This window comes from Oreochromis aureus, linkage group 7 (genome assembly GCF_013358895.1).
Source record: "Oreochromis aureus strain Israel breed Guangdong linkage group 7, ZZ_aureus, whole genome shotgun sequence".
NCBI classification, from domain to species: domain Eukaryota; kingdom Metazoa; phylum Chordata; class Actinopteri; order Cichliformes; family Cichlidae; genus Oreochromis; species Oreochromis aureus.
The window spans coordinates 8,791,910-8,819,774 of NC_052948.1; the positions used below are offsets into that span (position 1 = coordinate 8,791,910).

General features: G+C 44.5%; 1 protein-coding gene across 7 annotated transcripts in view; it reads left to right on the forward strand.

The window, feature by feature from the left end:
- The first annotated feature begins 552 nt into the window (after positions 1-552).
- Positions 553-27,865, forward strand: part of LOC116318265 (genetic suppressor element 1-like) — a 39,784-nt gene continuing 12,471 nt past the window's right edge. For 2 of the 7 annotated variants that reach the window (XM_039615516.1, XM_039615517.1), the window contains exons 1-5: positions 553-1,238; positions 21,898-22,077; positions 23,481-23,680; positions 27,040-27,206; positions 27,298-27,498. In XM_039615516.1, coding sequence (XP_039471450.1) covers positions 1,202-1,238; positions 21,898-22,077; positions 23,481-23,680; positions 27,040-27,206; positions 27,298-27,498 — 785 coding nt within the window. In that variant the 5' untranslated portion in view covers positions 553-1,201. The other 5 variants (XM_039615520.1, XM_039615521.1, XM_039615518.1 and 2 more) reach the window with 5 other exon arrangements.

Below are 27,865 nucleotides of genomic sequence, written 5' to 3' on the forward strand. Positions count from 1 at the left end.
AAGAGAAGAAGAGGAGAGCTGAATGAAGCAGATGCTTAAGGGCAGGTTTTAACCCCCTCCTCTCCCTCCCCTCCCTCCCTTACACACACACACACTCACACTCACATGCGCACACTCACACAAAAACACACTTTTCCTCCCCTTCACTCTCCCTTCCTCTCTCTCTCCCATGATGAATCAGCTGTCACTCAGGCACCAGTCCAATCTACTGATAATGAGAACTGCATCAACACCCTCTCGCCTCTCTTCCTCCCTCTTTCTCTCTCTCCTTTTACTCACACCAGCTAAATCATCCTTCCTCCTCTCTTCACATTTCTCACACACACACACTCACACACACAAACACGTGTGCGCACACTGCACTAACATAAACTCATTCATCTCTCCCTCACTCATCTGTCTTATGATTCTCCTCCTCCCCTCTTTTTTCTCTTCCTCCCTCCCCTTCACCCTCTTTTCTCTCTCTCTCTCTCTCCCTTCTCCTCCTCCTCCTCCTCCTCTGTGCTCGCTGAGCTGAGCAGTCAGTGGTGGGACTGAGGCAAAGGAGGGAGGATAAAGCAAGAATAGAGACAGAAAGGAGAACAGAGGCACAGAAAAACAGATCATTATACAGCAAACGAGCAAGAGGCCGCTGAATGAATAACAAGGAAGGGATTACAAAGCGCAGGACTGAAAAAAAAAGAGAGGACACCGACTGAAGACTCTCTCTCTCTTTCCTTCACTCCCTCCTCCCTCTCTATCCTTCCTGTCACCCTCCCAACTCTCTCAGAGGCTCTCCCTCCCAGACGATCTCCTCAGTAAAAGATGGCATGAGCACACTGTCTCCCATCCTCAGCTTTTGGAGTATTTTTTTTTTTTTTGCTTCACCCTCCTCTCTGTTACTCTTTCTGCATCTTTCTCTTCTTCCTCTTCTCTCTACACGGGTTCAGTTCAGAGGCTGAAGAGGAGGTGAGCGAGGTAGACAGAGGCTGACCCCTCTCCCTGCCTCCTTTCTCACACCCGCAGGGCCCAGAAAAGAGAAAGAGAGTGCGCGCGCGAGAGAGAGAGCTGGAACAGGGAGTCGTCTGATGACTTACACTAACAACAAACTCCTTAACTCAGCCGACCGCAGCCCATTCCCTCTGCCCGACCCCACCCCCCTCCCTGCCTCCTTTAACCCGGAGTCTTACTCTCTGAGTCAGTGGAGGAGGGATCCAGGATCATGTTTGGATTAAAGACCCCACACTTCTACCTCCCAGGTAAGACCAATTATACTCAGTCTTTGATGTTCCCGCGGATGGCTCTGTGGTGGTATTTCTTGTTCTGTCACATTGTATCAGCACGGAGGCTGGTCACACGGCCGCAGAGAGTGAATCTCCCTTTTCATGCAGTCATTCTTTCAAGGTGTAATTAATGGCTCGGGTGATGTCACATTGATTTACCGTTTTCTGCCAGGTAAGGAGAGTTACGCTGTGCTTCTGCAGGAGCCACTTCTCGTGATGTTTTCGGTGTCACAACATCATTTTAGATTTTTCAGAAACAGAAAGACAGAGAGACAAAATTTAGTTTTCTTTCATGAAGAAGTAAATTTTCGGAGTCTTCTTGCTCGGTGCGTTGACCTATTGAAGCACTCCCTTGATACTTTAGTTGTGCTTTTTTTCTCTGTTGTTACTACTGTGTACAACTGGGAATGGGTCTTTTGTTATTTTTAGGCTTGATCGACAGAGTGTAGTCAACCTCAAAGCTAAATGACCTTAAATTATGGGTGACAATTAATTGTCACCTAGGTAACTGAATCACTGGTTACCCATTTAAGCATTTATTGAAGCATAAAAAGAAAAATTTAAAATCTAAAAATTCCCCCCCCCCCAAAAAAACTGAATATTTGCAGCTTTTAATTTAATTTAAGGATCAACTGATCATTAGAGTGCATTATAAACAGTTAATAATAGTAGAAATGCAGCTCTAAATAAACATAATCCTTTAATGTAATTCAAGGGATATTTTGTGCTTGGCATCTACAGTAGCTCTGTGGTTTATCACACAGTTTCAGTTGGGGCTTTTGCTGCCAGTCAAACAGTTTTCATCTGCAGTCTTTCGAGCAGCTGTGTGAAATGCAGGAGAGTGCGGCCGGTGTCAGTGTGGAGACAGGTGTGAGGTTACCTCAGAAAGGTGCTTAAACATGCCTGAGAGCAGAGTGACGGGAACGGCACCAGGGAGGTCAGTGAAGAGGCGGCAGGAGGAGGAAGAGAATTAAGACTGACACACCGAGGTAGGAAAGGAATGCTGAGTGTAAAGTAGGATTTTGTTCATTTAAACGGTAAGAGAAAGGATGTGAATGATAATGCTTGACACTGAGCGCTGTCTGTGTTTTCCCTCTGAAGTCGAACTCTGACCTTTTAGTTGTCTGGGCCAGGCAGCGGTCAGTGATTAAAAACCTGCTGCTGTGAAAGGTGAAATGTGGGAGGGAGAGAGGGGGGTGATAGAAGTGAGACGGAGGCAGAGGGGGAGGGAATGATGGGGGAATTAGAGGGTGGAGGGCAGATTAAACAATGTTCTTTGCCTTGTGAATCTTTCATGCTGCTTTTTGAATTATACATCTGCTTTCATAAATGATTGAGTGATTATGTGGTGCTTTGTCATTGTTTGTATATTTCTGTGTGTGCGTGCGTAGGTGTGAGTCTGTGTGTGTTTGTATCTGCATGTGCATGTGACAAGAGAGAGGAAGAAGAAGAAAATCTCTCCAGGAAGCAACAGCCCCCCCTCCATCCTCCCTCCCACCCTCCTTCCACGCTTTCATCCTCCTTTTTTTCAGTTTCCTAGGTCTCGCTTAATGTCTGTGTAGTGTGTGTGCACTTGTGTGTGTGTGTGTGTGTGTGTGTGTGTTATTTGATTGTGGTTTTGTGCATGTGTGTGAATGGGTTTTTGTCATAGGTGCCACCTTTGTTTGTGTATGTGTGTGGTTGTGTGCACCTGTCTGTGCTGTATGTAGGTGTGTGTGTGTTCGTTGTGCTTGTGTGTATACGTGTGTGTGTGTGTGTGTGTGTGTGTCTCACCACTCACACATTGGAAGATGCCCCAGCCCCCCTCCTGGTCCTAACTGCCGTTGCTGTGGAGACTGTGTCAGCCACACACTCGCTCCTCAATGATCATTTGACAATGTAGGGGGTGAGGGGTAAAGGATGTGTGTGTGTGTGTGTGTGTGTGTGTGTGTGTGTGTGTGTGTGTGTGTGTGTGTGTGTGTGTGTGTGTGTGTGTGTGTAGCGACTGCCATGTGATTAGCCAAGGTAGAAGAAGTGGAGCAGGGTAAGGATGACAGAGGAATCTAGATTAGAGGTAACAATTGAAAATCAAGATGATGATACATGATACATACATGAAAATCTTTCCTAGATCCCGGAGTGGTGGAAAAACATGTGACATAGGAGACATGAAGATGTGTGTGTGCATGAGTGCAAATCTACACCTTCTCACCCAGAGCACACCATGACCTTACTATGGTATCATAAGGAAAAGAAAGTGACATCTTTTTCTAGCTTCCCACTCTCTGGACCCCCCCTGGTGAAATGTGTCACACACATTACGGCAATTCACTGTTTTCCCTCCGTGACTTGTCAGCTGATCACAGTCCAGGTGTCTTTTCAAAAGTTGGATTTTTCTAAAATCAGAATGTGTTCCCAGGAGAAGGTGCATCTAAGCTGCTGGGAGGCGTGAAAAGAAAAGGAGAGAAAAAAACGAAAAGGGAAAAAGCCAGCTTTTATGTTTAAATTATAAAGAGGTTGAGTTTCTATGTTTTTCTTCCTGTCAAACAAATCCCCATGAAAAGACCTAAACCAAGTGTTAGCCTGTCTCTCAACATTTTTCAACTTTCTTACCCTGACTCTGGCTCTCAGGACAAACTAAATTATACTTTAAAAAAAAGGCTAAATGCTTTTTAATTGCAGTTTTTAGAAGATAGTAAATTTGCATTTACTGGGGGCTAATTTCAGAGACATTTGTTTGGCTTGAACTTTCTGCGCAGAAGGATCCGACTAAACTAATGTGTCCATGTTTGTTATAATGAAAGAAAATGTCATCCAGCCCAACACTGGGGCTAACTCATGTGTTATCTGGATGGCACTGGAGCTCCGTTGGATATCAACAACATCAGGAATCAGACACAAAAAGCTGCTTTAAAAAGAAAACAACAATTATTTATTTATTGAAAAAGGTCCATCAGTTTAAACCTGGTGCAAGTGTCTACATGATGAATGGACACATACTCTGTGACATTTGTGTTTCTGCCCATATATGCACTCGCTCACGTGTGCGCACACATTATCCGTGGTAAGTCGATAGGGCAAGAAAGCCAAGGTGTTGACGTGTGTATTAGCCTGCCACATTTATTGGCTGCTGTGGTATTTTCTGGGGTTGGGTAGCTCTGTTCAGCTTGACCTCAGCATTGATTTCCATGATATGTGTTAGAACTGCAAGGACACTGTGGCTTGATTTATGGCAGATGTCACATGAACACACAAACACACACGCACATAGACAGTGCAAAGCACACACTTCTCACTCAGCCTCGGGCGCTCACGCTGTGAGAACGGCATTTGGTAACTTCACTCTAAATATTTTCCCTTCATTGTGCAGCAGAAGCACACAAATAAATACTAATTTCTCAGGCTGCAGAAGAGTAATGACTTCAACAGCCTTGCAAAATGTTTGCAACAGCAGCAAAAAGAAGATTGTAGTTCATGCAAAAAGCTGCTGTGGCGTTGATGAGAAAGACACCCAAGACTGAGTTTGTTTCTCACTTCAGTTATGCCCATTAGTAGCCTTATAACACTGTATTGGCTATAATACATACTAATCAGTGTAGTTCATTTTGACAGGGTGGTGCTGACTTAAAAGCAAACACGGTATATACTGTGCACCTTCACAACTTGTAGAGTCTACTGTAGGAGGCTAGCTAAAGTGGAGATACATTTCAGTGCTACTTGAATAGTAAGTTACACATAAACACACTTAATTCTAAGTTATTTTACAGTGAAGACAGGCAGGCATGAACACAAAACAAGAATGAAGCACGTAACACCACCACCTGAAAAAAACCTGCAGCTGTTAACAGGCTAGTGCTGACGTAGCATTCCCGTTGATGATGTATCTTCCTTCTTACTGGCTTAAAATTTGCTGGTGGTCTCTCATCTTTTGGGTGAGACTTTTTGACCATCCAGGTACCTGCAGTGCACTGGACTTCACCTTGTCGGTATCAACACGCTTATGCGCTCAAAATAACAAGTGAAGTCCGTAAACGAGCAATCTGAGAACGGTGAAAAGCATCGCTCCAATTTACTGTGAATGTTTACAATTTCCAGCGTGGCTACTAGTTCAGCAGTAAAGGCACATTAAACTCAGTAATGATAGACTGTGGATGTCTTTGTAGTGAAGAAAAATCTTCTGTGTCCTTACCTCTGAGTTATTTTTCCTTGTTTCTGTTTCTCCAAGGAAATATAAAAACCCTCACTGTTTTCCATATAAACACACCGGGTGCTAAACTCTGTTTGGTTTGAGATCAGCAGATAATATATATATTTTTAAGGATTTGAGATTCATTAAAAAGCAGGAAGAGTAAGGAACAGACATATAATACATACATCATAATAAGATTATTATATTTGGAATTGGGCTAGCATTTGTATAGCATTTTTCTAATCTTACTGACCACTCTTTATCCATCTAACATCTGCTCCACTAATCCACTAAGAGTACAACACAGATACACAGGGAAACCTGTCAGAATGTGTTTAATATTTTTCATTAAAAACCAGTAAATCTATAAACTTCAAATCTATAAGTGAATAAATATTTGTATTTGTATTGGCCAGAACGACTTCTGATAACGAACCTGAATAAGTCTGAAGATTTGCAACTTTTAGTGCTTGGGAACATACAGTATATGTAAAGTGCATGTATGTCCAAAAATTAGCCATAAGGAGTATATTCATATACGTTTAATGACAGAAATTAAGGTTCACTGTATATCTTTTTATGAGAGTATAAACTTGGCCTATATGTCTATTCAACCACTGCTCTTGAGTCCTTACTTTAAATAGCACAGAAATGAGTGTTTACGAGAATGTATACATATATATATAAATGTGTGTGTGTGTAGACACACGCACGCATGCTGTTTGTTTGGCTATAATTCCTCTCAGTATGTGTGGAGAGTCTTTGTGTACTCACGCGGGAGGCTGAGATGGGTGCTGCCTCAAAGGAAGCTGCTGTCAGGGCCTCTTGCGCTTTTAATTGTGTGTGTGTGTGTGTGTGTGTGTGTGTGTGTGTGTGCAGGCTTGTGCTTACTAGTGTGTGCCGATGAAAACAGGGTCGCGGTGCTCCACCTCAAGGGCACTGTTATTAATGAGATGAATAAAAGACCATGACAACAGCTTGATAACACAGAGGAGATAAAAACCACACGCATGCACACACACGCACAGGGAAACATCATGTGGGAGCTGGATAACTTTCTCTTGCCAAAAAAAAAAAATACAAAGAATAAAACCAAAAAAAGAAAGAAAAAAGAAAAACAACATTAATCTATTTTTTATGATTTCTATCCTCCAGAGACAGTTGATATAAACTCAAGGAAGGAAGGGACGTAAAAGAAAAGGAATGAATAAAACAGCGTGTTTGGTAATGTCTCCACCAGAAAACAAACAAGTGAGCAAGTAGGCAATCCACCCTAATTGGTCAAAGAGCTGTTGTCACTAATGAGGTCTTAATTAACACAGGATTCGCTTAAAACATGTGTGGACCCAGCAAAGCACACACACACACACACCTACTCACACACAAACATGCTCACACGAGCAAACATGTCTGCTCTGTGATGTTTACATTCATTTAGAACAAGCAGAACACTTTGATGTGAGATCTCACGCATTCACACAATGAAAACACACGCATGCACGCACACACACACACACAGACACACACGCATGCAGCCTGTCTGCTCACTGAGCTGGGGAGATTGGGATAAATGCCAGCAGATTTTAACCTGAGGTGATAACAACAACTCCTAGTAGCGCTCTCTCATTTTCACACACACACAAACACACACACGCAAAAACGAAATGCACAGGCTCAGAGTACATGCCGCACACACACACACACACACACGCACACACAGAGACAGAGTAAAACTGTAATAAGCAGCTCGGTGTACGATAACGAGCAGATGGAGGGAGGATTTGCCAAATAAAAATACAGCAACTAAAATTTGCCAGCATTCATATCTTTTACAGGACGGTGAACTTCTTAACACAAACACACACACACAGGCACGCACACACACACACACACCTACACAACTGAGGCTCAGAGAGAGAGAGAGAGAGAGAGAGACATCCCCAGTCCTCTGCTCCTGCTGGTCCTGCACCATCTGCATGTTCATGAACCATGTCAAAACATAATTGATTGAATGTGTCAGTGTGTGTATGTTGGTATATGTGTGTGTGCACGTGTGTGTGTGGAGTCTTTACAAAGAGCTGGTTAACTGCGGTTAGACTGGGCATGTATGCTCTATAATGCAGATATAGGTTTGGACATGTCTCCCTTTGTGCTCAACTCACACACACACACACACACACACACACACACACACACACACACACACACACACACACACACACACACACACACACACACACACACACACACACACTATATGATGTCACTTTACTGAAGAGCCTGTTGATTACCCATGGGCATGGCTCTGTCTGCCACCTGGCCGCACCGTGTTAGCAGGTTCCAGTGAACTTGCACATGTGACTGCACACACACACACGCACACACACACACATGCATGCATGCACACATACACAGGGTCACTTATAGCCCTCTCCTCTCCATCTCATTAGCCCTTCTCTGTCTCTGCACTTAATTGTGTTTCAGCTGGAGTTAACAAGCAGGTACCACAAATAAAATCCGATCTAAAGGGCAATTGAGCCAAATCGGACAGAGACACAGATATAACGCTCGGCTCTTGAGAACCAACACCGCACTTACCCCAGACACAGTCATCACTTTGAAACACAAGTGGAGTGCAAACCAAACTTTTATTTAAATCCCAGCTAGATAAGACGAGCACCAGATTCGTGAATATGAAAACTGATCCCTTTTATGAATTTATTAAAATGGCTAATTTAACATCGTGTGTAGAGGGAAGCCATATGTCATGATTTCAGTGCATCATTAACAGGCTGCGTTTAATTAGCTCCAAATGTCGAGGCAAACGCTTAAGCATTTCTCTTCTCTGTTCTTCACTTCACTGCTTGAGTGTTGAAACAGAGAGATTTCAATGTTAACGAAAAGAAGCAGAGAAATATTGAGCGCCTCCCGAGAAGCTAGTGTCCAAAACTTGATCTAGTGTGGAGAACAATTTATTTCCGGGGTACTAAGCATAACTGATGTAAGCATCAATAGACAAAGCAAGATTTTGTGTTGGCTGCTTTAGCTATGATATACAAAACCCATTTGAATAAATAATGACTTCTTAGGGGCGGCACGGTTCGCCCTCTACCTGTGTGGGTTTTCTCCGGGTGCTCTGGTTTCCTACCACAGTCCAAAACATGCATGTTAGGTTAACTGGAGACCGTGCTGAGCATGAATGGTCGTGCGTCTCTCTGTTTACACCCATCCAGGGCGTAACCCATCTCTCGCCCTGACAGCTGGAACGTTGGTTGTGCTACTAAGGTCGAACAGCATTTGAGTCTTAAAATGTAATTTTCTTTGTGCTTTAACCTCTATAAACCAAGAAAAACCCTTCTTCTGATTGTTTAAAGGCTTCTGGGTCACATAAAAATCTCAGCTCATAAAAGCAAAGCTGCATCAAGAAAGAAAACTGAGTGCCGCCTGTGAACATTTAGACAGTTTGTGGTCAACAAGTGGCACGAGAAAAAAAATACAATTAACAAATCAGGAAACTGTCAAGTGTGTTCCCACATCCTGCTGCACACAGCTGACACACACCAACAGAGCACGCTCACGGTTACAGGGCACGTGTTTGCTCACATGAGCTGTCGCCACCTTGTTCTGCTTATGACTGCATTTGCATAATCTGCATAATGATGGCGGCTTTAATTGCCCACGCCCAGGTAAGGGATCATGTGGTTAAGTGGGAGATCATAATTATGTAAATAATTGGCCTGACCACGGCAAGCTGCTGCTCTCTGCCATGCCCATCTGGAGAGAGAGAGTGAGGTAGAAAGAAAGAGAGAGGGTCGAGGGGGAAAGAGATGGACAAGTCAGGCAGAGTGAGAGAGAGAGAGAGAATGTGGGTGGTTTAAGATGAAGGTGGAGGAAAGTACAAGAGGTGGAAGCGATGCCTAAAACAGTGAGATAAAGGGAAATGTGATTACTTTGCTATGATGGTGCACCTACATGAAAAGAGCTCGGCTCACTCTGAAACCTTCGAGAATAACCATCAAAAGTCAAAAAATAAAAACAACCAAACAATCATCCATCCTCGTTTCCAGCTCAGGGTCATAGAGGCCCCGGAGCCTATCCCAGCTGCCACAGGGGGAGAGGCGGGCTACATCCAGGACCAGTCGCCAATCTGTCACAGGGCTAACACACAAAGAGAGAAACCCATTCACAGCTATGGACAATTTAGAATCACCAGTTAGCCTAACCTCACTAACTGCATGTCTCTGGGCTGTGGGAGGAAGCCGGATTATCCAGAGAAAACCCACACAGACACAGGGAGAACATGCAAACTCCACACAGAAAGGCCTCCATCCAGATGATTCACACCCAGGACCTTCTTGCTGTGAAGCAACAGTGCAAGCCACTGCTCTACCGTGCTGTCCAGCAAAAGAAACCCATCAGTTTTTAAAAAGTGTGCAAACATTTCAAGCAAGTGGAAGTGGAAGAAAGGTTTTTACATAAATTAGTTAGCCAAATCAAGCTGTGGAGCGCATTGCAATCACACTTAGAAGCAATCTATGAAAAAAAAGTGAAATAAACAATGATTTGTACCTAGAAACCCTAAACAGGATGTTTATTCAAGGAATAAAACTTCTAAGTAAACTGAAAGAACTAAACTGAGGAAGTGACCATGCAAAAAGAATCAACTGAGCAACTCGGGCATCGAGTGATTTGATCAAAAGTTTGAGGTCAGCCACCAGAAGGATGCTTAGGTAAGACTGTTTTGTTTTTTCAGTTTCTGCCTCCAAGGGCAAAAAAAATAACATGAAAACGCTCTGAAAGCTCCCAAACAGCACTATTTTTTTCAGCATTAATATAACACACATCAGATGAATGTGATGGCACTCATTCTCTGACCCTTAAACACAATTCTTATCACAAAGCCTTAACTCCAAACACGCCCCTCCCTCTCTTTTAATACATCAGATTTTGCAAAAATGTCTTTATTTTAAAGGATTACTCAACCGTCTTACAGAAACATGCACACACGCATGGAAACACATGCACATGCAAGGAGGCACACACACACACACACACACACATGCACACGCAGACACACACGCCTGCCACTGTATTCGCTGCACAGATGGTAAAGGCAGCAGCCCCTTCACACAGACAAAGGGAAGGTAATTCTCTCTGCAGGACGTGAACAGAGCTGGAGCTGGAAAAGAGCAGCACACATCAACACTCCCCTCCCTGTTTCCTCATCTCAGCCCCAGGCCAACAAACATCACAGGAGTAAACTGACAACGTGTGTGTGTGTCTGTGTGTGCTCGCGACCGCTACTAAAATAGGCTTGAGGAGGAGAGACAGGAAAAATAAGAGAAGAGGGGAGCGAGGGAGAAAATGAGAGAGAGATAAAATGAAAAAGAGAGGGAGAGTGCAGAGAGGAGGGAGGTAATAAACAGGATTAGTGCTTATCTTTACAGCACTGTGCGTGTGTGTGTGTGTGCATGTTGCGTGCATGTGTGTGTGGGTTTGGTTTTTCCTTTGCCCGAGGACAGAGTGACTGACTCCAGCATTACCTTTGCCAATGTGTCTCCATCCCCAGGTATCTTTTCTCTCTTGACTCCCTTTGAATTGGGTGTGATGGTACACACAGTACATTGCATGACTCTGTGTGTGTGTGTGTGTGTGTGTGTGTGTGTGTGTGTGTGTGTGTGTGTGTGTGTGTGTGTGTGTGTGTGTGTGTGTGGATATGCACGTGCCCATATTTTTTAAAAAAGGAACTTTTGCTTTGCCTATAGTCTGCATACTTTAAGGGTGTTAGTTTTGTGTGTGTGCAAAGGTGAAATATAATACTGAATCTGTTCTGTGTGTGTGTGTGTGTGTGAGTGTGCGCGCGTGTGTATTCGTGGACGTTGTTTTGCATGGCAGTTATGAACATACCATTGTACAGGATGTGTGTGTCTGTGCAGCTGCCTGAGGATAAAGACTGTACTCATCTTATTGTTGTCTCTACAGTTTGTATCCACTGTTTGAATTGCTAGTAAATCTCCCTGCAGAGAGTGTGTATGCACACATACGTCTATGTTCATGTGTTTGTGTGTGTGTAAGAGAGAGAAGGCTCAGAAGGTGGATTTAGTTGCCATTATAATGCTTGTCCAGCCGCGTAGCGCCATTGTATGTGACAGTGTTTCTGTTTGTAATCTCCTACCTGACCGCGGCTAACAGGCTGCTACAGCATCTCACTTTCACTGGATGGGGAAGGAGGAATACATTTAAATAATCAGGGGTTTGGGTTCATGGCTGATATTATGCCTCGCTGCTTTTGTAAATGAGCATCTGTGTGTGTGAGTGCGTGCCACTGGTTTGTGTGCGTGTGTTTATGTGCGAGCGGGTGCATCTGTTTTCAAAGACATCTGTGGATGTCTTGGTGGATTGCTCTTGTAGCAGTATCCCCAGCACTATTCCCTCCTTCACCAGAGATGAATAGACAGAGAAAGGGAGCAGGAGACGGAGACAAACGGTGCATGTGCTTGCGTGTTTGTGTGTGGCTGCGTCTGCATACAAATGTGTGTATGCTTGCGTGTGTGATGGATAGAGGGCTTTATGAGAGAGGAATAGGCTAATGACCGGGTCTCCAGAGGCAGTAAGATTCCTGGAGCTATTACCGCTGGAGTTCATAATGGCCTCTGTGCTTGGCCTCTTTTACACGCTGCTTAATGGGGGATCCAACAGTCCAACCGGCAAGTGTAACCCACCCGGAGAATACACGCCGCTGTGTGCAGTGACCCCGACAAACACACACACAAACAAGCAGAACGGGCAGCCCATTTTCAATCAGGTTTGGATTCCCTTTCATGCACCTGCACGTGTATATTTTACAGTGTGTCGGCCTCCCGCCTTCCCTCTTTTTCTTTTTCTGTCTTTTTCCTGCACACACACAGACACAGCTATACAACCTGTATAGGTCACAAAGGATGGAGGTGAGACACCCACCTCCGAGAAAACTGAGAGTGTCTGCCTGCAGTGCACAGCCAAACCATAAATCATGTCAGGCTACACTAGTCTCTGCACACGCGCACACATACAGACACACTCACTCCCCCTCTTTTCTCTTGTGTAGGTTTGAGTACAAGAGAGGGGGATTTGGGGATTATAGGGGAGCCTCACTTTTTCTTTTCTTTTCCATTGCTTCCTTTAGTACTTGTTGTTTCCATAGAGAGAAAAGTAGGGAAGTAGGGGGTGGCTAATCTGTGTGCATATGTATATGTGTTTATGTGTGTGTGCGCGCGCGCATGTGTACAAATGAGTGTCTTTTCTGCACTTATGCAGGCTAGTGTGTGTGAGAGTCTTTCATCAGTGAATGGAAAGGGAAAGACTTGAAGGAGAAAGTCTATTCATTGAGGAAAACATCAAGGCTGTTTGGTGCTACTGTGTGTCTGGCATCTTCGAAATGCAAGAGGAAGACGAGGAGGAAGGAGAGAGGAGAGAGAGAGAAAGAGAAAAGTGAGAGGGAGGAGAAGGATGGACAAGGTAGAAATCTGCACTCTGAAGCGCAAATTGATGCAAAACAGCTGTTAAATAGCTGCAAAGTGGAGCAGCTGCTTGGGAGATGAGGAGAGAGGGATGAGGAAATGAAGGGATGAATGATCAAGAAAGACGGAGACAGAGAGGCCCAGGGGAGATGTTGAAATATTAGACTAAATGAAGCTGGCTGAGCAAGCTTATAGCACATCATGATAGATGAATGGTATTAAACATGTTTAGGACTTGATACGTAACATAGCATATTTATAACTTCAGCAAATATTGTAGAAAATCAAAGTGAAGTGTATTAATGGTATTTTCGCTTCACATAACCCATCTATCTATCTATCTATCTATCTATCTATCTATCTATCTATCTATCTATCTATCTATCTATCTATCTATCTATCTATCTATCTATCTATCTATCTATCTATCTATCTATCTATCTATCTATCTATCCATCCATCCATCTAGGGTTAAAACAAGTAAATAAGTAACTGATTTTCTACATTACCTGTTTAACGTAACCACAAAGTTGACACAAAGCTGGTGAAAAATTAACCCACAGAGCACTTCACAGAAAACTGTTGTGGTGAGAGCATTCTACTAGAAACAAGCAGCACTTCCTCTTTTTTTACACAAGCTGCTATAAGCCTCTTTGTCTGTGCTTTGTCGCCTTTTAAAAAAAAATCCTTGGCTGCATGGTTGAGGTCAGCGTACAGTCAGGCTGGAGCTTCACTCAGGGTCCAGGGTGTCTTCCCAGACTTCCTTTGCAGATGCTTGGAAACATTTGAATTTATGACACTTTGCATGTCTTTTGCTTAGTGTTCATACATAACAAATCATAAAGTAGCCTTTAATATCCACAGCAATAAGACTTGTTGCAATTTAACTGCCTCCCTAAGCAGTATTTTTACATTATATCGGAATGGCTACTTTAAAGAAATGGTATACAAACGTAAATCAGTTAAAATGAGCCTGATAGTGATTCTCTGTATGGTGTGAGTGTGCAGTAACAGCAGGAGGAGCTGACTTGAACAGATCTGATTGTCTCCAGTGGACAGTAAACATGTCCGGGCTGTGAGGTATCAGCAGTCTGGGGCCACATCTTCCTTCCTTCCATCCCTCCATCTCTCCAGGGAGCATCAGAGGAGCAGGTGCTTGCCCTCCTCCTCCTCCTCCTCCTTACTTCCCCCTCCCATCTCACTCCCCGCCTCCCTCCCTCCCTCCTCTCTCTCTCTCTCTCTCTCTATGTGAGGACTGTTAATGAGTTGTCCTTCTCCTTCCTACATCTCCACATCGCTGAGTGTCGTACTGCTCTCTGTGAGATCAAGCCGTGCGTCGCTATAGCGCGCAGAGCCGTCATTTATCCACACAAGGATGCGCGATAACCGGGGATTCTGTTTTCTTTAGAGAGGCGGTGAGTTGTGTGTTTTCTGCAGTTTCAGTACAAAAGTCTTTGTTTGCTCTGTTGTTACCTGGAGAAAGTGATGAGGTCTTTCATTTGAGCCTGTCTCTGTTGAGTTAACATTGCTTGGATGTTGTCTGCGGGGCTGAGCAGCTACTGACCCGACTTCTTTTACAGTATTTTATTTCTCATTGTTGTAGCCATCAGTGCCTACACCTGCTTTAAAGTGTTTTATTTTCTCTTGTGTTTCTCTTGTGGGGGGGGTAGGTTATATCCTGTTTGTTATTTTTCCTTCGCCAACATAAGTCGGATAATTGGAAGTGAAGAGTGAAACTGAAGTTATTTTTAGTCATACCGCACTCAAAGACTGAGTAAGTTGAAAATATGTGATAGGGAAAACTGGTCCATCTTGACAGACAGCAGGTGCGAGCCACTTCTGGTTTCCTCTGTTAAAATACAAGCTTATTAACTCTTAAACTCTAATGCTGGGACCAAATATTGGAACCAAATAATCCTTAGCGTCACAAAGACACGTTAAAGGCTTAAAATTCAAAGACATTTAAAAGCTACTTAATATACTCTCCAGTTGGGAATCTCTAAATGCTCTTATTTTGAAGCCAGACTGATCCACTTCCTGCTCCGTGCGGTGAACTTGGGCGCAGCTGCAGGGTGGGTATTTAAAGGTGTTTGTGGTTCCTTGTTATGCGTCTTTCTTGTCAAACTTGTCAGTGATCAAACACTTGTGCTGTTTGCGCTGAGCAAACTTCATGGACAGGAAGACAGAGGGAAGCGCTCACACAGCAACAGCGGCGGTGTGGGACAGTTTTTCTCTGATAGTTCGTCTCACAGCACCCACGGGAGACTGAAGAGTCGCTCTTTAATCCGGGACCTTTAACAGCGACTGTATTGTTTGGCTGAGATAGATGCCGCCGGGCGCATTAGCAGCAGTCAAGCGGATCCCTATCGCTTTTGTGTGTGTACACAGCCCGCAGGTGGAGTTCACACACACACACACACACACACACACACACACACACACACACGCACACATGTGCACGCGCGCGCTTCATGCACCATGTGCTGCTCCTGACCTGCCGTAGACCAGCTGCTCAGCAGGGGTGTTACTGAGTAAACCTCCAATCTCTTTAATTACCTCCTTCTCATATAGATACTCTGCTCATGCTGCTCATACTATGGCTTCCCATTCACATCAGTGTTTCTGTGTAATCAGATTACAAAACTTACTCTGGTATTCTGTTGACTTGTTATTGTCATCATTATTATTATTATTATTATTATTATTATTTTAGATTTAGACTAAGTGGTGTGTCCTCTGTGGGATGAGATGCTGTCATTTTGCAGGTTCAGCCTGTCGGTGCCAGCTGTGATTGGCTGCTTCTTCTGTGGCGTTCCTCGCCTTCAGTGCTGGAGAGTTGTGTTAGAATATTTTCTCATCATTGCACAAGCGTTTGAGTGCATAATCTGACCTGAGGGCTATCTGGTGTTGTTCTGTAGCTGAGCAAACAGTTGACTACATGAGCTGATACGAAGGGCAGGTGCTGATGGTAATAAATCAAGTGTCCCGGCCGTGCAGCTTTGGCCTAATCTGTACAGTGATAATAAACAAGGAAATAATCCATAAGATCCATTCAGCTTAATTTACTCCCGGGCCAGCAAGTGTCGGCTTTGCTCTGATTTGCTGAACATCTTCGCAGTTTGAATAATACTCTCTGGGCACCAACATGATTGTTTACTACAGCAACAGTTGTTTGGCAGGTGTGTCTTTGTGCACCTTTGTGCAATGAGACTGCGTGTGTGTGTTCTCTTCAACCCATCCCACCTCCATCCCCCTCGTGTTTGCTCAGATGGTCGACGTCTAACCACGACAGTGTCGGCACCTGGTGAAACAGAGCGGGCCTCGGGCCAGAGGAGGAGTAACTGAGGCTGTCAACCGTCTGACACGACCCTCTGTGTCTGCACCTCTGCCACTGACGCTGAGCACACGAACACTTGACACACGCCAAGTTTTTTAAAAAAAAAGGCTGCAGGCAGGAGTCAGGCGCCCGCCAGGCGCCAAAATAAACTGAGACAGGAGTAAGATTGGTTTGCCTCAGATTGTTTTATTTTTTATTGTTTTTTTCCCATCATTTCTGTATCAGAGAGGTGAGACTGAGGCACAGAAGAGAAGAGATCGATGACACAGATGGGGGGGAAGCAGAAACGCAGCAGACGTGATGGGAGAAGCTGTCGAGTGAGTGGTAGGAGGCTGAAGAAGAGATAGCGAGGGGAAATGACAAGCAAAGAAACGATAGTATGGACAGATAGAGGAAAGTGTGAGGCAGGAGAGCAGCCACTATTTATATCTTCTTTCTGTATGTGAAAGACAGTGACAAGATCCTCGTAGACACACTGAGAAGAGGGGGTCACCCAAAGAGGAGCAATGCCCTGCAGGCAGAGGAAGGTGGAAGGGAAGGCCTAAGGTTCAAGAGGGAAAAGAAGAGGATATGTAACCATGAGGCTTTTTTTTACCCACTGGCAGCCCACATTTCAACTGTAAGCTGAGGCTCTGATAATTTATAGACCTTTCACTAACATCTTGACTCTGTTATTATTGCACAGTAAACATGGCTCTGCTCTGGCGGCCTCGCTGTAAAACATAAAGCAGAGTAATGGCCGCTGCACTTCCCACACTTTCTTTGTTGTTCATATACCTCTACGTGCTTCTAACAATCTGCTCTGGCGTTTTTTTTTTGGATGCACTTCCCCTTTTTTTGTGTGTGTGTGCATGCGTTTGTTTTTTGTTTGCTGGAGGTGTCGGTTATTACAGTATGTGGTTTTTCTGCTCCACTTATCCCAGGACCATAAATGCGTGCTGGCTGTTTGGTCCCTAGGGGTCACATGCATACGTTTTGTGACGCACAGCGGCCGACTCCTGAGTCAGCTAATTGTGAATGTGCCTTCCTTTTCATGTACTCGCACAGACGGCGTGCATGTGTTTGACACTGTTTTTTGTTACTTTTTTTTTGGTTCCTTTTTTTTTTGACATTCACGTTAACTTGTGACCCTTTCCTGTGTCGGGCGAGTGTGTGTGAGTTGCTGGAGTCGGGGAGAGTGTTCGTTGTTTATGGATTGTAAGGATGTGTTAAGTGTTTCTGTGCAAGCTGCAGAGTGACTGGAGCTAGTAAAGCCATTTAGCAGCCCCCGGAGTAACCCAGGAGACTGCTGTGTTGACGCCACTCTGACTGCTATTACAGACAAGTTTAAGAGGCTGTAAAACATTTGGCTACTTTTCCTCTCTCTCATTCTCTCATTCTTCGTGTGTGTGTGTGTGTGTGTGTGTGTGTGTGTGTGTCAGAGGAATTTGAACAAGTCTGCCAGCTATTGTAACAACGGCAGTAGCCACTGTTGTGATTACTATCAGCCGTAGGGGTCCAGATAATAACATCTTAGAGCTTAAATGTAGCATATTTGGTGTGTGTGTGTGTGTGTATACACTTATTATTGGTCTGCTGTTGGGTAACAGTTTGTAAACAGTCAGTTTAATGTCTTAAATGTTAAAATAGTAGCTTGCACAAGAACACACACACATATGCGGTCATATACTAGTGTGATGGGAGTTAATAACTAGGTAGTATGTTACAACCCAACCTCTTCTTCCTCCTAATGACCAATCCCTGCTCGCACACACACACTCTGTCTCACACACACACTGCTTTTTTTTTTAATGAGCTGACGGGGCAGAGCAGGACCTCCCCCGCTGTCCTCACAGTCCCCCTGAGTCGTGTGTGGTGTGTGTGTGTGTGTGTGTGTGTGTGAGAGAGAGAGCGAAAGAGTAAAAGTGGAAGAGAGGGGCAGGGTAAAGGTGTTAAAGACGCAGGCCTCAACATGTCTGATATCTCTTGCATCATGCTGAGCAGGGTGGGATTCTGTATGTAGGTGTGTTTGTGTGCAGATGAATTTCATGCAGTTTCCATTTTGGCAGCTGTGGGGAAGTCCTGCTAGTTTCTGTTTTTCAACAGGGTTTCATAGGAGCTGAGGCATTGCTGGTCACTTAGGTCAACGCTGAAAACTAAATGCATTGCAAAGAAATGTTGTACAGACTCTGACTTGTCACGGTGTGCCACAGCAGGTCAGAGTGTGCACTTATCTATCTCTAAAGCTCAAGAAAGGATTGAGTAAAAAAGTGCATTTTACAATCTGCGTGGTGCAAGTTGCTGTTGTAAAAAGAAAAATTGTGCAAATTATGTGCTATCAGTAGGGTCATGTCTACTGTATTAAGCTCACAGCTGAGCCCAAATACACCGACTCTGAGCAAGTAGCGACTGTAACAACAGGAATTTTTTTTTTAAAGTTCACCTATTGTGCTTTTTCTTATTATTTGACTATTATATGTTCCAGTGGTCGATTCTCATTTAAAACATAGCCAAAGCTTCTAGTAATAACCGAAAGTTCAGGCCACTCTAAGTGCTTTGTTCAAGCTTTTTTTCTAGTTTTCCCTCAGTATGATGTCATGAGAGCGGATATCCCTAATATGGTCATCTGCAAGTACAGTAGTCCCACCCACCTGCTGTTCAAACCTTCTGTTTATGAGGGGCAGCCAATGAGAAGAAAGCTGGCTTAATTAAAGACAGGATGAATTAAACACTTGTATATTATCCATGTTATTTCACAGCAGGCTTAACAGTGACCATTAGGAGTTAGTATGCATAACTGTGGGGGGTGCTGTAGCCTATCCCATTCACACATGCGGCCGACTCGGAATCACCAGTTAACCCAACATGCAGGGTTAACTGGTGATTGGAGGAACCTGGAGAAAACATGCAAACTCCACACAGAAAATCAGTGGATTTGAGCCTAGCTAATATGTTTATTTTTAATGTGATGTCAACATGTTTGCTAGATATCAGCGTGTGTGTCATAACTGTAATGATAATCTTGTTCACAAACACACCATATTCTTTTAAATGAATCCGCGTGGTTATCTGAAATGGACAGCGTACACAGGGTGAGGCCTATTGTTTGCTGATAATAATATGGTCTTTCGTACAGCACCATCCTCAGGCAAAAATTCCCAGTTTCCTGCCTAAGGTTGTCTCTCCATTTCTTCTTCTTCCTCTTCTTACACCCAGCTGTTTTCTGATGCAGTGGGCAATAGAGCCTCACGGTGCCTTTTAGTCATGTTTACTCAATCTGTCCTCTTTTTTTAAAAAAAAAGATTTCTAGAGGGAGTTAAAAAAAAAAAAAAAAAAAAAAAAAAGAGCCTTAATTTGTATTTAGGGCTGTTGTGTGTTTCATATGTCAGCCCCCCCGCTGTCAGGAGCAGCAGTGGTCAGAGGTGAAGGGTTAAAGGTCACTGTAAACCCCACCACATAACCTCCTGCATCCCAGAGCAGACAGGACTGACTAACAGAGAGACAGAGTGATGGATGGAGGGTTAACACTAGCCTCTACCTCACACACACACAGAGCTCAAATCACACACCCTCCCCTTCATCACCCTGCACCCTCCCTCCTTCCTTGTACTCATCCCCTTCCAGCCACCACGCCACCCTCCCATGAGTGCTAGCCAAAAGGAGGGAGGCTGAAGAATGAAGAGAGGAAAGAAAACGACAGAAAGCACTGTCTGAGGAGGAGAGAGGGTCGGGGTTGGTTGGTGGTGGTGGGGGGGGTAGAGGGTGCATCTGAGGAGAGAAAATGGATAAAAAGTGAGAGAAGAGAGGAGTAAAAGGTAGGCTGGAGAGGGAGGGGGGGCAGTAGATGGCGAGAAGGAGGAGGAGGAAGAGGTGGAGGAGGTGGGAAGTGGATAGAAAAGAGGTCACGTGACCACGTAGCAGCTGCAAGGCTGAGAGGGGAGAGAGTGAAAGAGACTCGCATAGGAGCAGAAAGACGACAAGCAGGAGGAGAACAGTGAGCGGCAGGGTGAGTGCTTGCATGATTGAATTATGCGCATATGCACACGGCAGCCCGCGCGTGTGTGTGTTTGTGAACGACATGGATAAATATCAGAAGGAGAGCGTGTAAGAAAAGATTGTAGAAAGAAGGAAGAAAGAAAGCAAGAGACAGAGAGGAGATTATGTGTGTTGGCTTTTGTTAAATAAGCTCCAGTGTGCTGAGATAAACGGGAAAGAGTGGAGAGAAAGAGAGGGAGAGATGGGGAGGAAAGAGTGGAGAGAAAGAGGGGGAGGAAAGAGTGGACGAGTAGAGGGGAGAGGGAGGGAGAGAAGGAGTCGATAGAAACTGTCTTATCATCTCTCCCTTGACTGCTGGGCTCAGCAGGGACAGAGATGTAGACACACACACAGCCTGTCAGGATCTGAGCTTTTGCTCTCTTCATCTCTCTCGTTCCCTTTCTGTCTATCTGATTCACAGTTTCAAGTTCAATTTTCTTTAAGACTTGTAAATACATGTGTGACCACAGACATGAAGAAATTAGGAGGAAGGACTGTATAGAAACAGGTTCTGTTAGATAAGAGCGTGGCATGTCAGAGCTCCATGCATGCCAGTTGTATGCATCACACACTGTCTAGCTTTTTGTCAGCTTGCAGGGCCATAAAACCTGAAACAGCATATTTCTCTCTAATTCAGGCTTCTATGTTTGGGAGCATGTGCAAAGGAAACCTACCTACAGTTAACCTCTAACCAGCTCCCGTTTTTTTTAATTATCTCTTTCAATCTTAACTGAGTTTAAATCTGTTTTAATGCTCCTACATACTTTTTTATTCACTCTGCCGTTTTCTCTGTTTTGGAATAAGTAAGTCTGAGATTTCCAAGCTCTGAAATCCACCGTTTACTTTATTCTTCCACTTTATCAAAGTTGTCAGTGTGACGAGCGGCACGTTCAATAATGGTGTTCATTGTGTTCATATGAATTTTTCATGTGTGTTTACTGCTTTGGCCCTTTTGTTTGCTCTTTTTGTGGTTTTATGTGTCTGTGTGAATGCTCTAAAGGTGTTTGTGTGATTGTGTGTTGTGGTGGTAATGAGGTCAGTGCTGTAGCAGCCAGGGTGGGTGGAGGGGTGCTGGCTAATTCCAGCTGTAATTAACATTAGTGGGTCAGTAAGAGGGTAGAGGGTGAAGACAAAGGTTACCCTACTTGTGTTTGTTCTCGGTGTGTTTGCTGTCCAGTAGATCGATGGATGCTCTGTGTGTGTTTCTGTCTTCTGCGTGCATGTGTGTACATGATTGCATGCTCCACAAGGGTGTAAAAGCGCAGTGTGGTTTGTGTGTAGACGCCCCTGAGGTCTTAAGATGTGTTGGGTGGCTCCCTTGAGGAAACGGACATGTGTGCACTCATGTGTGTGATTTGCTATTAGGGTCACCGCTCTCCTGCCTCCACACTGTCTCTAGTGGAGCTGACCCCCACGTATGCACTCACTATCATCCCCAGACACACACAAACACACACTTGTCAGTTGAGTTTTGTTGATTCAGAATGACTCAGGTACCAGCTGTGTTCAGAAATCTTTTTTTTAGGCAGGAAGTTAGCCGAGTGCAAAGCTGACCGAGGCCTTCGCAATCAAATCAATAATAAAATTCCTCAAATCTTTTCTTTCCGCTCTCGCCAGGTATGAACCATGAATCCAATAAGTCACCATCATTAGGAATGATCTCCACGGCGAGTCGCACCACGGCTACAGTCAGTCCCCTCAGTCCACTAACCAATGGGAACGCAGTTGCCCAGTCTGCAAACTCTGGATTCGCTGCTGCCCTTCGTAAACTGGCCAAACAGGCAGAGGACCCCAGAGGTGAGCACTGGTTTAACCATCCTGCACACACCCAAACACAGCTCCAGCTGCCTCAAGCCCTGGAGAGCTAACGTATTTTTGAGCACACACACACACACAAACACACACACAGACTCCTCTTTGTGCGTCACACCCAGTCCAACCTTTACTGCTGGTGTCAGGTTTGTACAAAATCCTGTTGAATTTCCTTGTTTCTGTCTCCTCTGTGGAATACTTCAGCTTTTGCATGGAGAAATGGGAATCTTTGTTTGCACACGGACTCATTAGCAGTGGGTAGGAGAGTGGGTGATCTTACGGGTGATGGTAGATTTTAATTTTTTGCCTCTGGACAGAGCTAGGATAGCTCTGTCCTTATTCTTCCAGTTATTATGTTAAGCTAAGCTAACTGACTGCTATAGCTTCATATTTAGACTACAGACACGACGGCGGTATCAATCTTTTTATCTAATAGGGGAGAAAAAAGCGGTTTCTTGAAGACAGGAACATAGTGTTAATGAATGAAAATTGGACAGCGTATTGAAACACAGCGCCAGTAAAAGTGAAAGTAGATCCTTTCAGAGTATGGTTGTATTTTGTGAATTATTGTGAAATGTTTGGCTGCCTGGTAGCTATTTGGTTGTGTGTGTGTGCGTGTGTGTGTGTGTGTGTGCGTGTGTGTGTGTGTGTGTCCTCACTCAGCTCATTGCTGTCCTAATGAAGGTGCTGGATAAGAGCTGACCTATTCTGACCTCTCCCTCTCCGTCTCTTCCTTCCTTCGTTTCCATTCATCTCCTAATAATGAGAATCTAATTACAGCCAATTATAACAAGCTCCCTCTCCCCTTCTCTCTCTCTCTCTCTCTTTCTGTGTCCCCAACTCTCCATCACTATCTCATTTTCTCTACCTGCAGCTCTACATGAACTCATTGGTTCCTACCTTCTCTGTCTCATTATTTCCTGCTTGTTTCCGAATGTGTTTGTTTGTGTGTGTGTGTGTGTGTGTATTTCTCAGAAATATGGAGTAATGCCAGAGTGAATGTTACGGGCAGCACACACACACACTCCCTTTATCACACCTCCCCTTTGGTGTCGCACCCCAGCCTCTTTTTAACACAGTCATTTATGACATGCTTCCTTCGCTCTTTTTACAGCAGATTTTTTTGGTGCGTGTTCGTAATTGTCGCACACCCACTGTCATCTCATACCCTTTTCCTTCCGGTATCGTTATTACACTTTCCTTTGTTTCTGTCACATTTTTTTGAATGCTTTTTATCAAAAATGACTGAATCACTGTTTAGTTCGTCACGTTGACAAAAAAAATAGAAAAAGTTATGTGCCACGGGGAGATTATTTGATCGTGAAATCTTTTTAATCTGATCAGATGCTGTTTGCTGTCATTCACTCCTCTTTCTCTCCCTTCCTCAGGTTCTGCCCTCAGCGGTGAATCGTCTCCCGTCTCTTCCCCGGCCACCAGCCACAGCTCGCCGGTTACCACCCCTAAGCGGGGCTCTTTAGGGCCCCTCCTGGGCCAGAACAGGGGCTGCAGTGTCCCCAGCACACCTCCAGTAGTCACCATTGCCCCCACAAAGACAAGCAACGGCCTGTGGAGGGCCGACGGAAGACAGGTAAGACGTGTCATTCATCACGCTGTCACACCTCCGGGTGTTTCGCGCCAGTCTGAGACAAAATGTCTGCTGTTTTCTCTCTGCGCATCTGTACCTTTTGTTCCCCTATCACGCCGGTCTCCTCTTTTCTCTCGGCCTTTCCTCATCTCTCTCTCATGTTCTCTCAGTACAGATGAGTGGTCTGTCGCTCTCAGTCTCCTTTATCTGTCCTGCTGCTGCTGCTGCTGCTCCCTCCATTAAAGAAATAGTCCCAGTGCTTATCAACATCCAACTGTCAAAACCAGCCGTCCAAGCGTTGCTTTCTTCATTTACCCCATCCTGCCTTTCTCTGTGTTGTATTACGCTTTCATTTTCATGCTTCCAGCCACCCTCTTCCTTGCTGTTCTGCGTCTTTTTCAGCAACACATTAAGTGTTTGTCTAAAAAAAAAACACACACACACACTGGAGGCTGCAGAGACTGGCACTTTTTGTCTTCAGCTTCCTGCAGAGTGTGTGTGTGTGTGTGTGTGTGTGTGTGTGTGTGTGTGTGTGTGTGTGTGTGTGTGTGTGTGTGTGTGTGTGTGTGTGTGTGTGTGTGTGTGTGTGTGTGTGTGTGTGTGTGTGTGTGTGTGTGTGTGTGTGTGAATTTAAGCTGGGGCAAGGAACCAGGCCCCTCAAACAATGCAGAGGTTAGCCCCCACAGTAGCCACTTCCCCCTGGATCAGAGCTGCCTTTCTCCCCCTTCACAAAGACCACTCTGTGGCCCAGCCTGCCTGGGGCTCTTATTCAGACATTCAGAGAGAATCGAGGAGGGAGGGAGGCAGGAAAAAAGTGGAGAATAGGATGTTAAGAAAGGAAGGGAGGTAGTGTAAGAATGAGTGGGAGAGCAGAGCTGTGTGTTAATTCAGTGTTTGTCCGTACTGTGCGGACAGAGCAAAGGACCGTTTAACCAAAAGAAGCAGACTGCGTGTGTTTTATTGCCGGGTCTGTGAAGGCCATTGGCTGTCTGCGAGGTCAGAGGTCAAGGAATGCGATGGCTGCTCTCCAGACCGTCCATGTGTTGCCTCCCTGTCTCGTTTTGACCTAGTGAGGATTTCTGGGAGATATTAAAGGAGAGATGCTTCATCCCTGGTTTGAATCTGCTTTCCATGAGTGGCATATACAAAACTATTCAAATGTATTCAAAACACGAGTATTATACTGCAAATCAAGTGTTGTACTAAACTAAGGTAGCAGATTGGGTGTTGCTGAGAGAGGTCATTTGTTTGTGGTTTGTCTGTGGTCAGCCTGACCTGTACTGCTGTCTGTTGCTGTAGCAACAAGATATGACACATTAGTGTAAATGTATGTCTTTTTCTCATTAACATACTTTACTAAACGGTTCCAGGCAGCTGTTTCTTATTTAGACTTAGAAAAAAAAAAATCAGTGTCTGGTGGTCTGTTGGCTTCTTGGTTGGTTGGTTAGTCAGTCGGTGGCTCCATCACACCAAAACTATCACAGCACTTTTTCATTTTCAATTCCTGGTTTTACTTTGTTTTAATATCTGCTAATCACTAACTGCAAGCATGCAAACAAATGGTTAGATCAGCTTAATCACTGGCGTAGACTATGAGTCATGTAATTTTCTTTGTTTGCCTTACAGTTTGGAGCATAGACTGTATATAAAAATGGGAACAAACGTAAAATCATGGATTAATTTGCCAATATTAGTTTTTGAGTCTTCATTATAGAAGAGTTTCATGATTTTTGGAGCTAGAAGTGATATTTGGCAGCTAATGTTCACAAGCTACAGTAGAAACTATATAAGTGCAACACATGAACATTGATGCCTACTAGTAAGTGCTAAGCATAAAACATAAACATTAAAATTTAGAACACAGAAGATCAGTTCAGCTCAGTTCAGCTGGTTACAGCGGCCACGCCTTTTTCTTATAGCAGGCTGCAAGCAGGCTGCTCCATTTTAGTATGGAAATATATAAAGACTGACTTCCTTTTGGAGCACAAACAGTATTAAAAAATGGAGGCCACCAGATGGCGATAGCTGTGGTTGCAAAGAGATATCAGTCCTACAGAAATCAAAGGAAAAACCGGTCCCTGTCTTGACCTCTGTAAACGCTGTGCTGCTAAGATTATGAGCTTAACCACAAGTTTTGGGTCACGCTGAACAAAAAATTAAGTCTGTTTTAAATTTATTTTAAAATTCAGGATTATCTGTACCATATTACCTCAATGGAACACTTTGCTTTTGGTCTGCAGGCTGACTTGTAGTTCCTAAGATATTTAAAAGTAGAATGGGAGGCAGGGCCTTCAGATTTCAGGCCTCTCTTCTATGAGCCAGCTCCCAGTTTAGATGTGGGAGACAAATGCCCTCTCTTACTTTTGAGATTGGCCTTAAAACATTCCTTTAAATAAAGCTTATAGTTACGGCTGGATCACTCACATCATTTTGTCTCTCTGTGCTTATACACCACTCTGCATTTAATCATCCTTTATTATTAATCTCTGGCTCTCTTCCACAGTGTCTTTTGTCTAGTTGCCTTCCCCTCAGCACCACAGAGTCCATCAGATTGGTATAAGACTGCACAATCATTCACTAATTGTGAATCAAGGTCCTTAAACAAGGACTGTGCAGTTTCACAGTCAGACCCGCCCTGGCGAAGCAGAAACCCTCCACTCGAGGTTCTGAAACAGGACTTTAGAAACCAGTGGGCGACATCACAGAAGCTACATCTATCTCTTACACTGTCTATGATTTGGAGCCAACCTCAAGTGGCCATTTGGAGAATTGCAGTTACTAGACTACTTCAGTATTGGCTTCATTTCTCAGATCCTTGAGCGCTGCTTGGTTTGAACAGAATGAAGAACAATGCCGCATGACATACCAGACAAAGTGGGAGAGAGCATTGGATACAGGCGTGGGGTACTTGTTTCTTAATGCGTGTTTATATGCAGGTTTGGAAAAAAAAGGCCTCTTTGGTCATGGTGGTGATTTTGAGGGCTGGAATTTAAGCAATCGAGGATCAAATGCAGTGTTGTGGTGGCCAAATCCTCTGAGTGAGAAGCTCAGAGAGGGAGTGGGTGATGAAGGATGGAGCAGTTGGCTAGATATTGGGATCATCTTTCCACTTTGATCTTGACCTGTTATGACATATCAGACCCACTTTTCCACTCCGCTGAGCCTCTGGCTGCAGCTCAGAGGTTTTTACGCAATCACTCCATCTTATTTCTCACTCGTCTTTTTCCAGAACTACTCTACTCTGTTTGAATGTAGCGCGTGCACACTCACACAGCACACACACTGGAAAAAATAAAAATAAAAATCACACCAATACACATAGTAAAGTCTGCTCTCACACTTTCTGTATGTGTCTTTGTCAGGTGGAGCCGAGTGTTCAGGGTCTCAGCAGGGAGCGGGTGGGAGCTGAGAACCCCCAGCCACAGCAGGATAAGAGGACTCCTCCCATCTCTTCACCTCACCCCCTGGCTCACTCCTTTGGCCTCACACCAAGCAGCATCATGCAAGACCCCCGAATGCAGAGCATCAGGCAAGAGTGGCACGTGCATACTGTGTAGCTGTGCAGAAAAGTCTGCGTGCAGAATTCATTCTTACAATGATTCTCTGAATATGTTCTGCAGTTTGCCGGGGCAGATGCACCCCGTAGTGCCCTCAGGTGCTGTTCCAGAGGAATACCTGAGAGCACTCCGGCCGTTCGCCACCTCAGATGACCTCCGTCTGAGCTCTCTGCCCCTGAGCCTCGACCCGGCCGCTGCAGCCCACGCTGCCGTCGCCGCTTACTATCATCCAGCCTACCTGCACCACCCTCTGTCCTTACCGAGGTAACAGAAACCCACACAGCTGCCATTTATCTTTTTTTAGGTTGATGCCTGTGTATAGTAGTTATCTGCATTCTTCTTTATAGCCACCAGGGGGCTCCTTGGGTTTCAATCAGAAATGTAGCTGGAGACAGGGGCTCCCCAAATCCATGACCTCACTTAATCTTTTCTGATTAGTCTATGGCATAATCACTAGTCTTAATGGATACAACATGATGATCATTTTGTAAGTAATCTAAATAGCAGGGTATGTGTTACAGTGCAATTGCCAAGTTATCAGTCTAGCTTCGGGACTGCAATATTCCTCGTTTTCTCAATCCAATCTTCTCCTCTGGTTTTAAAACACGATGCTGAATTCACTTTACTAACC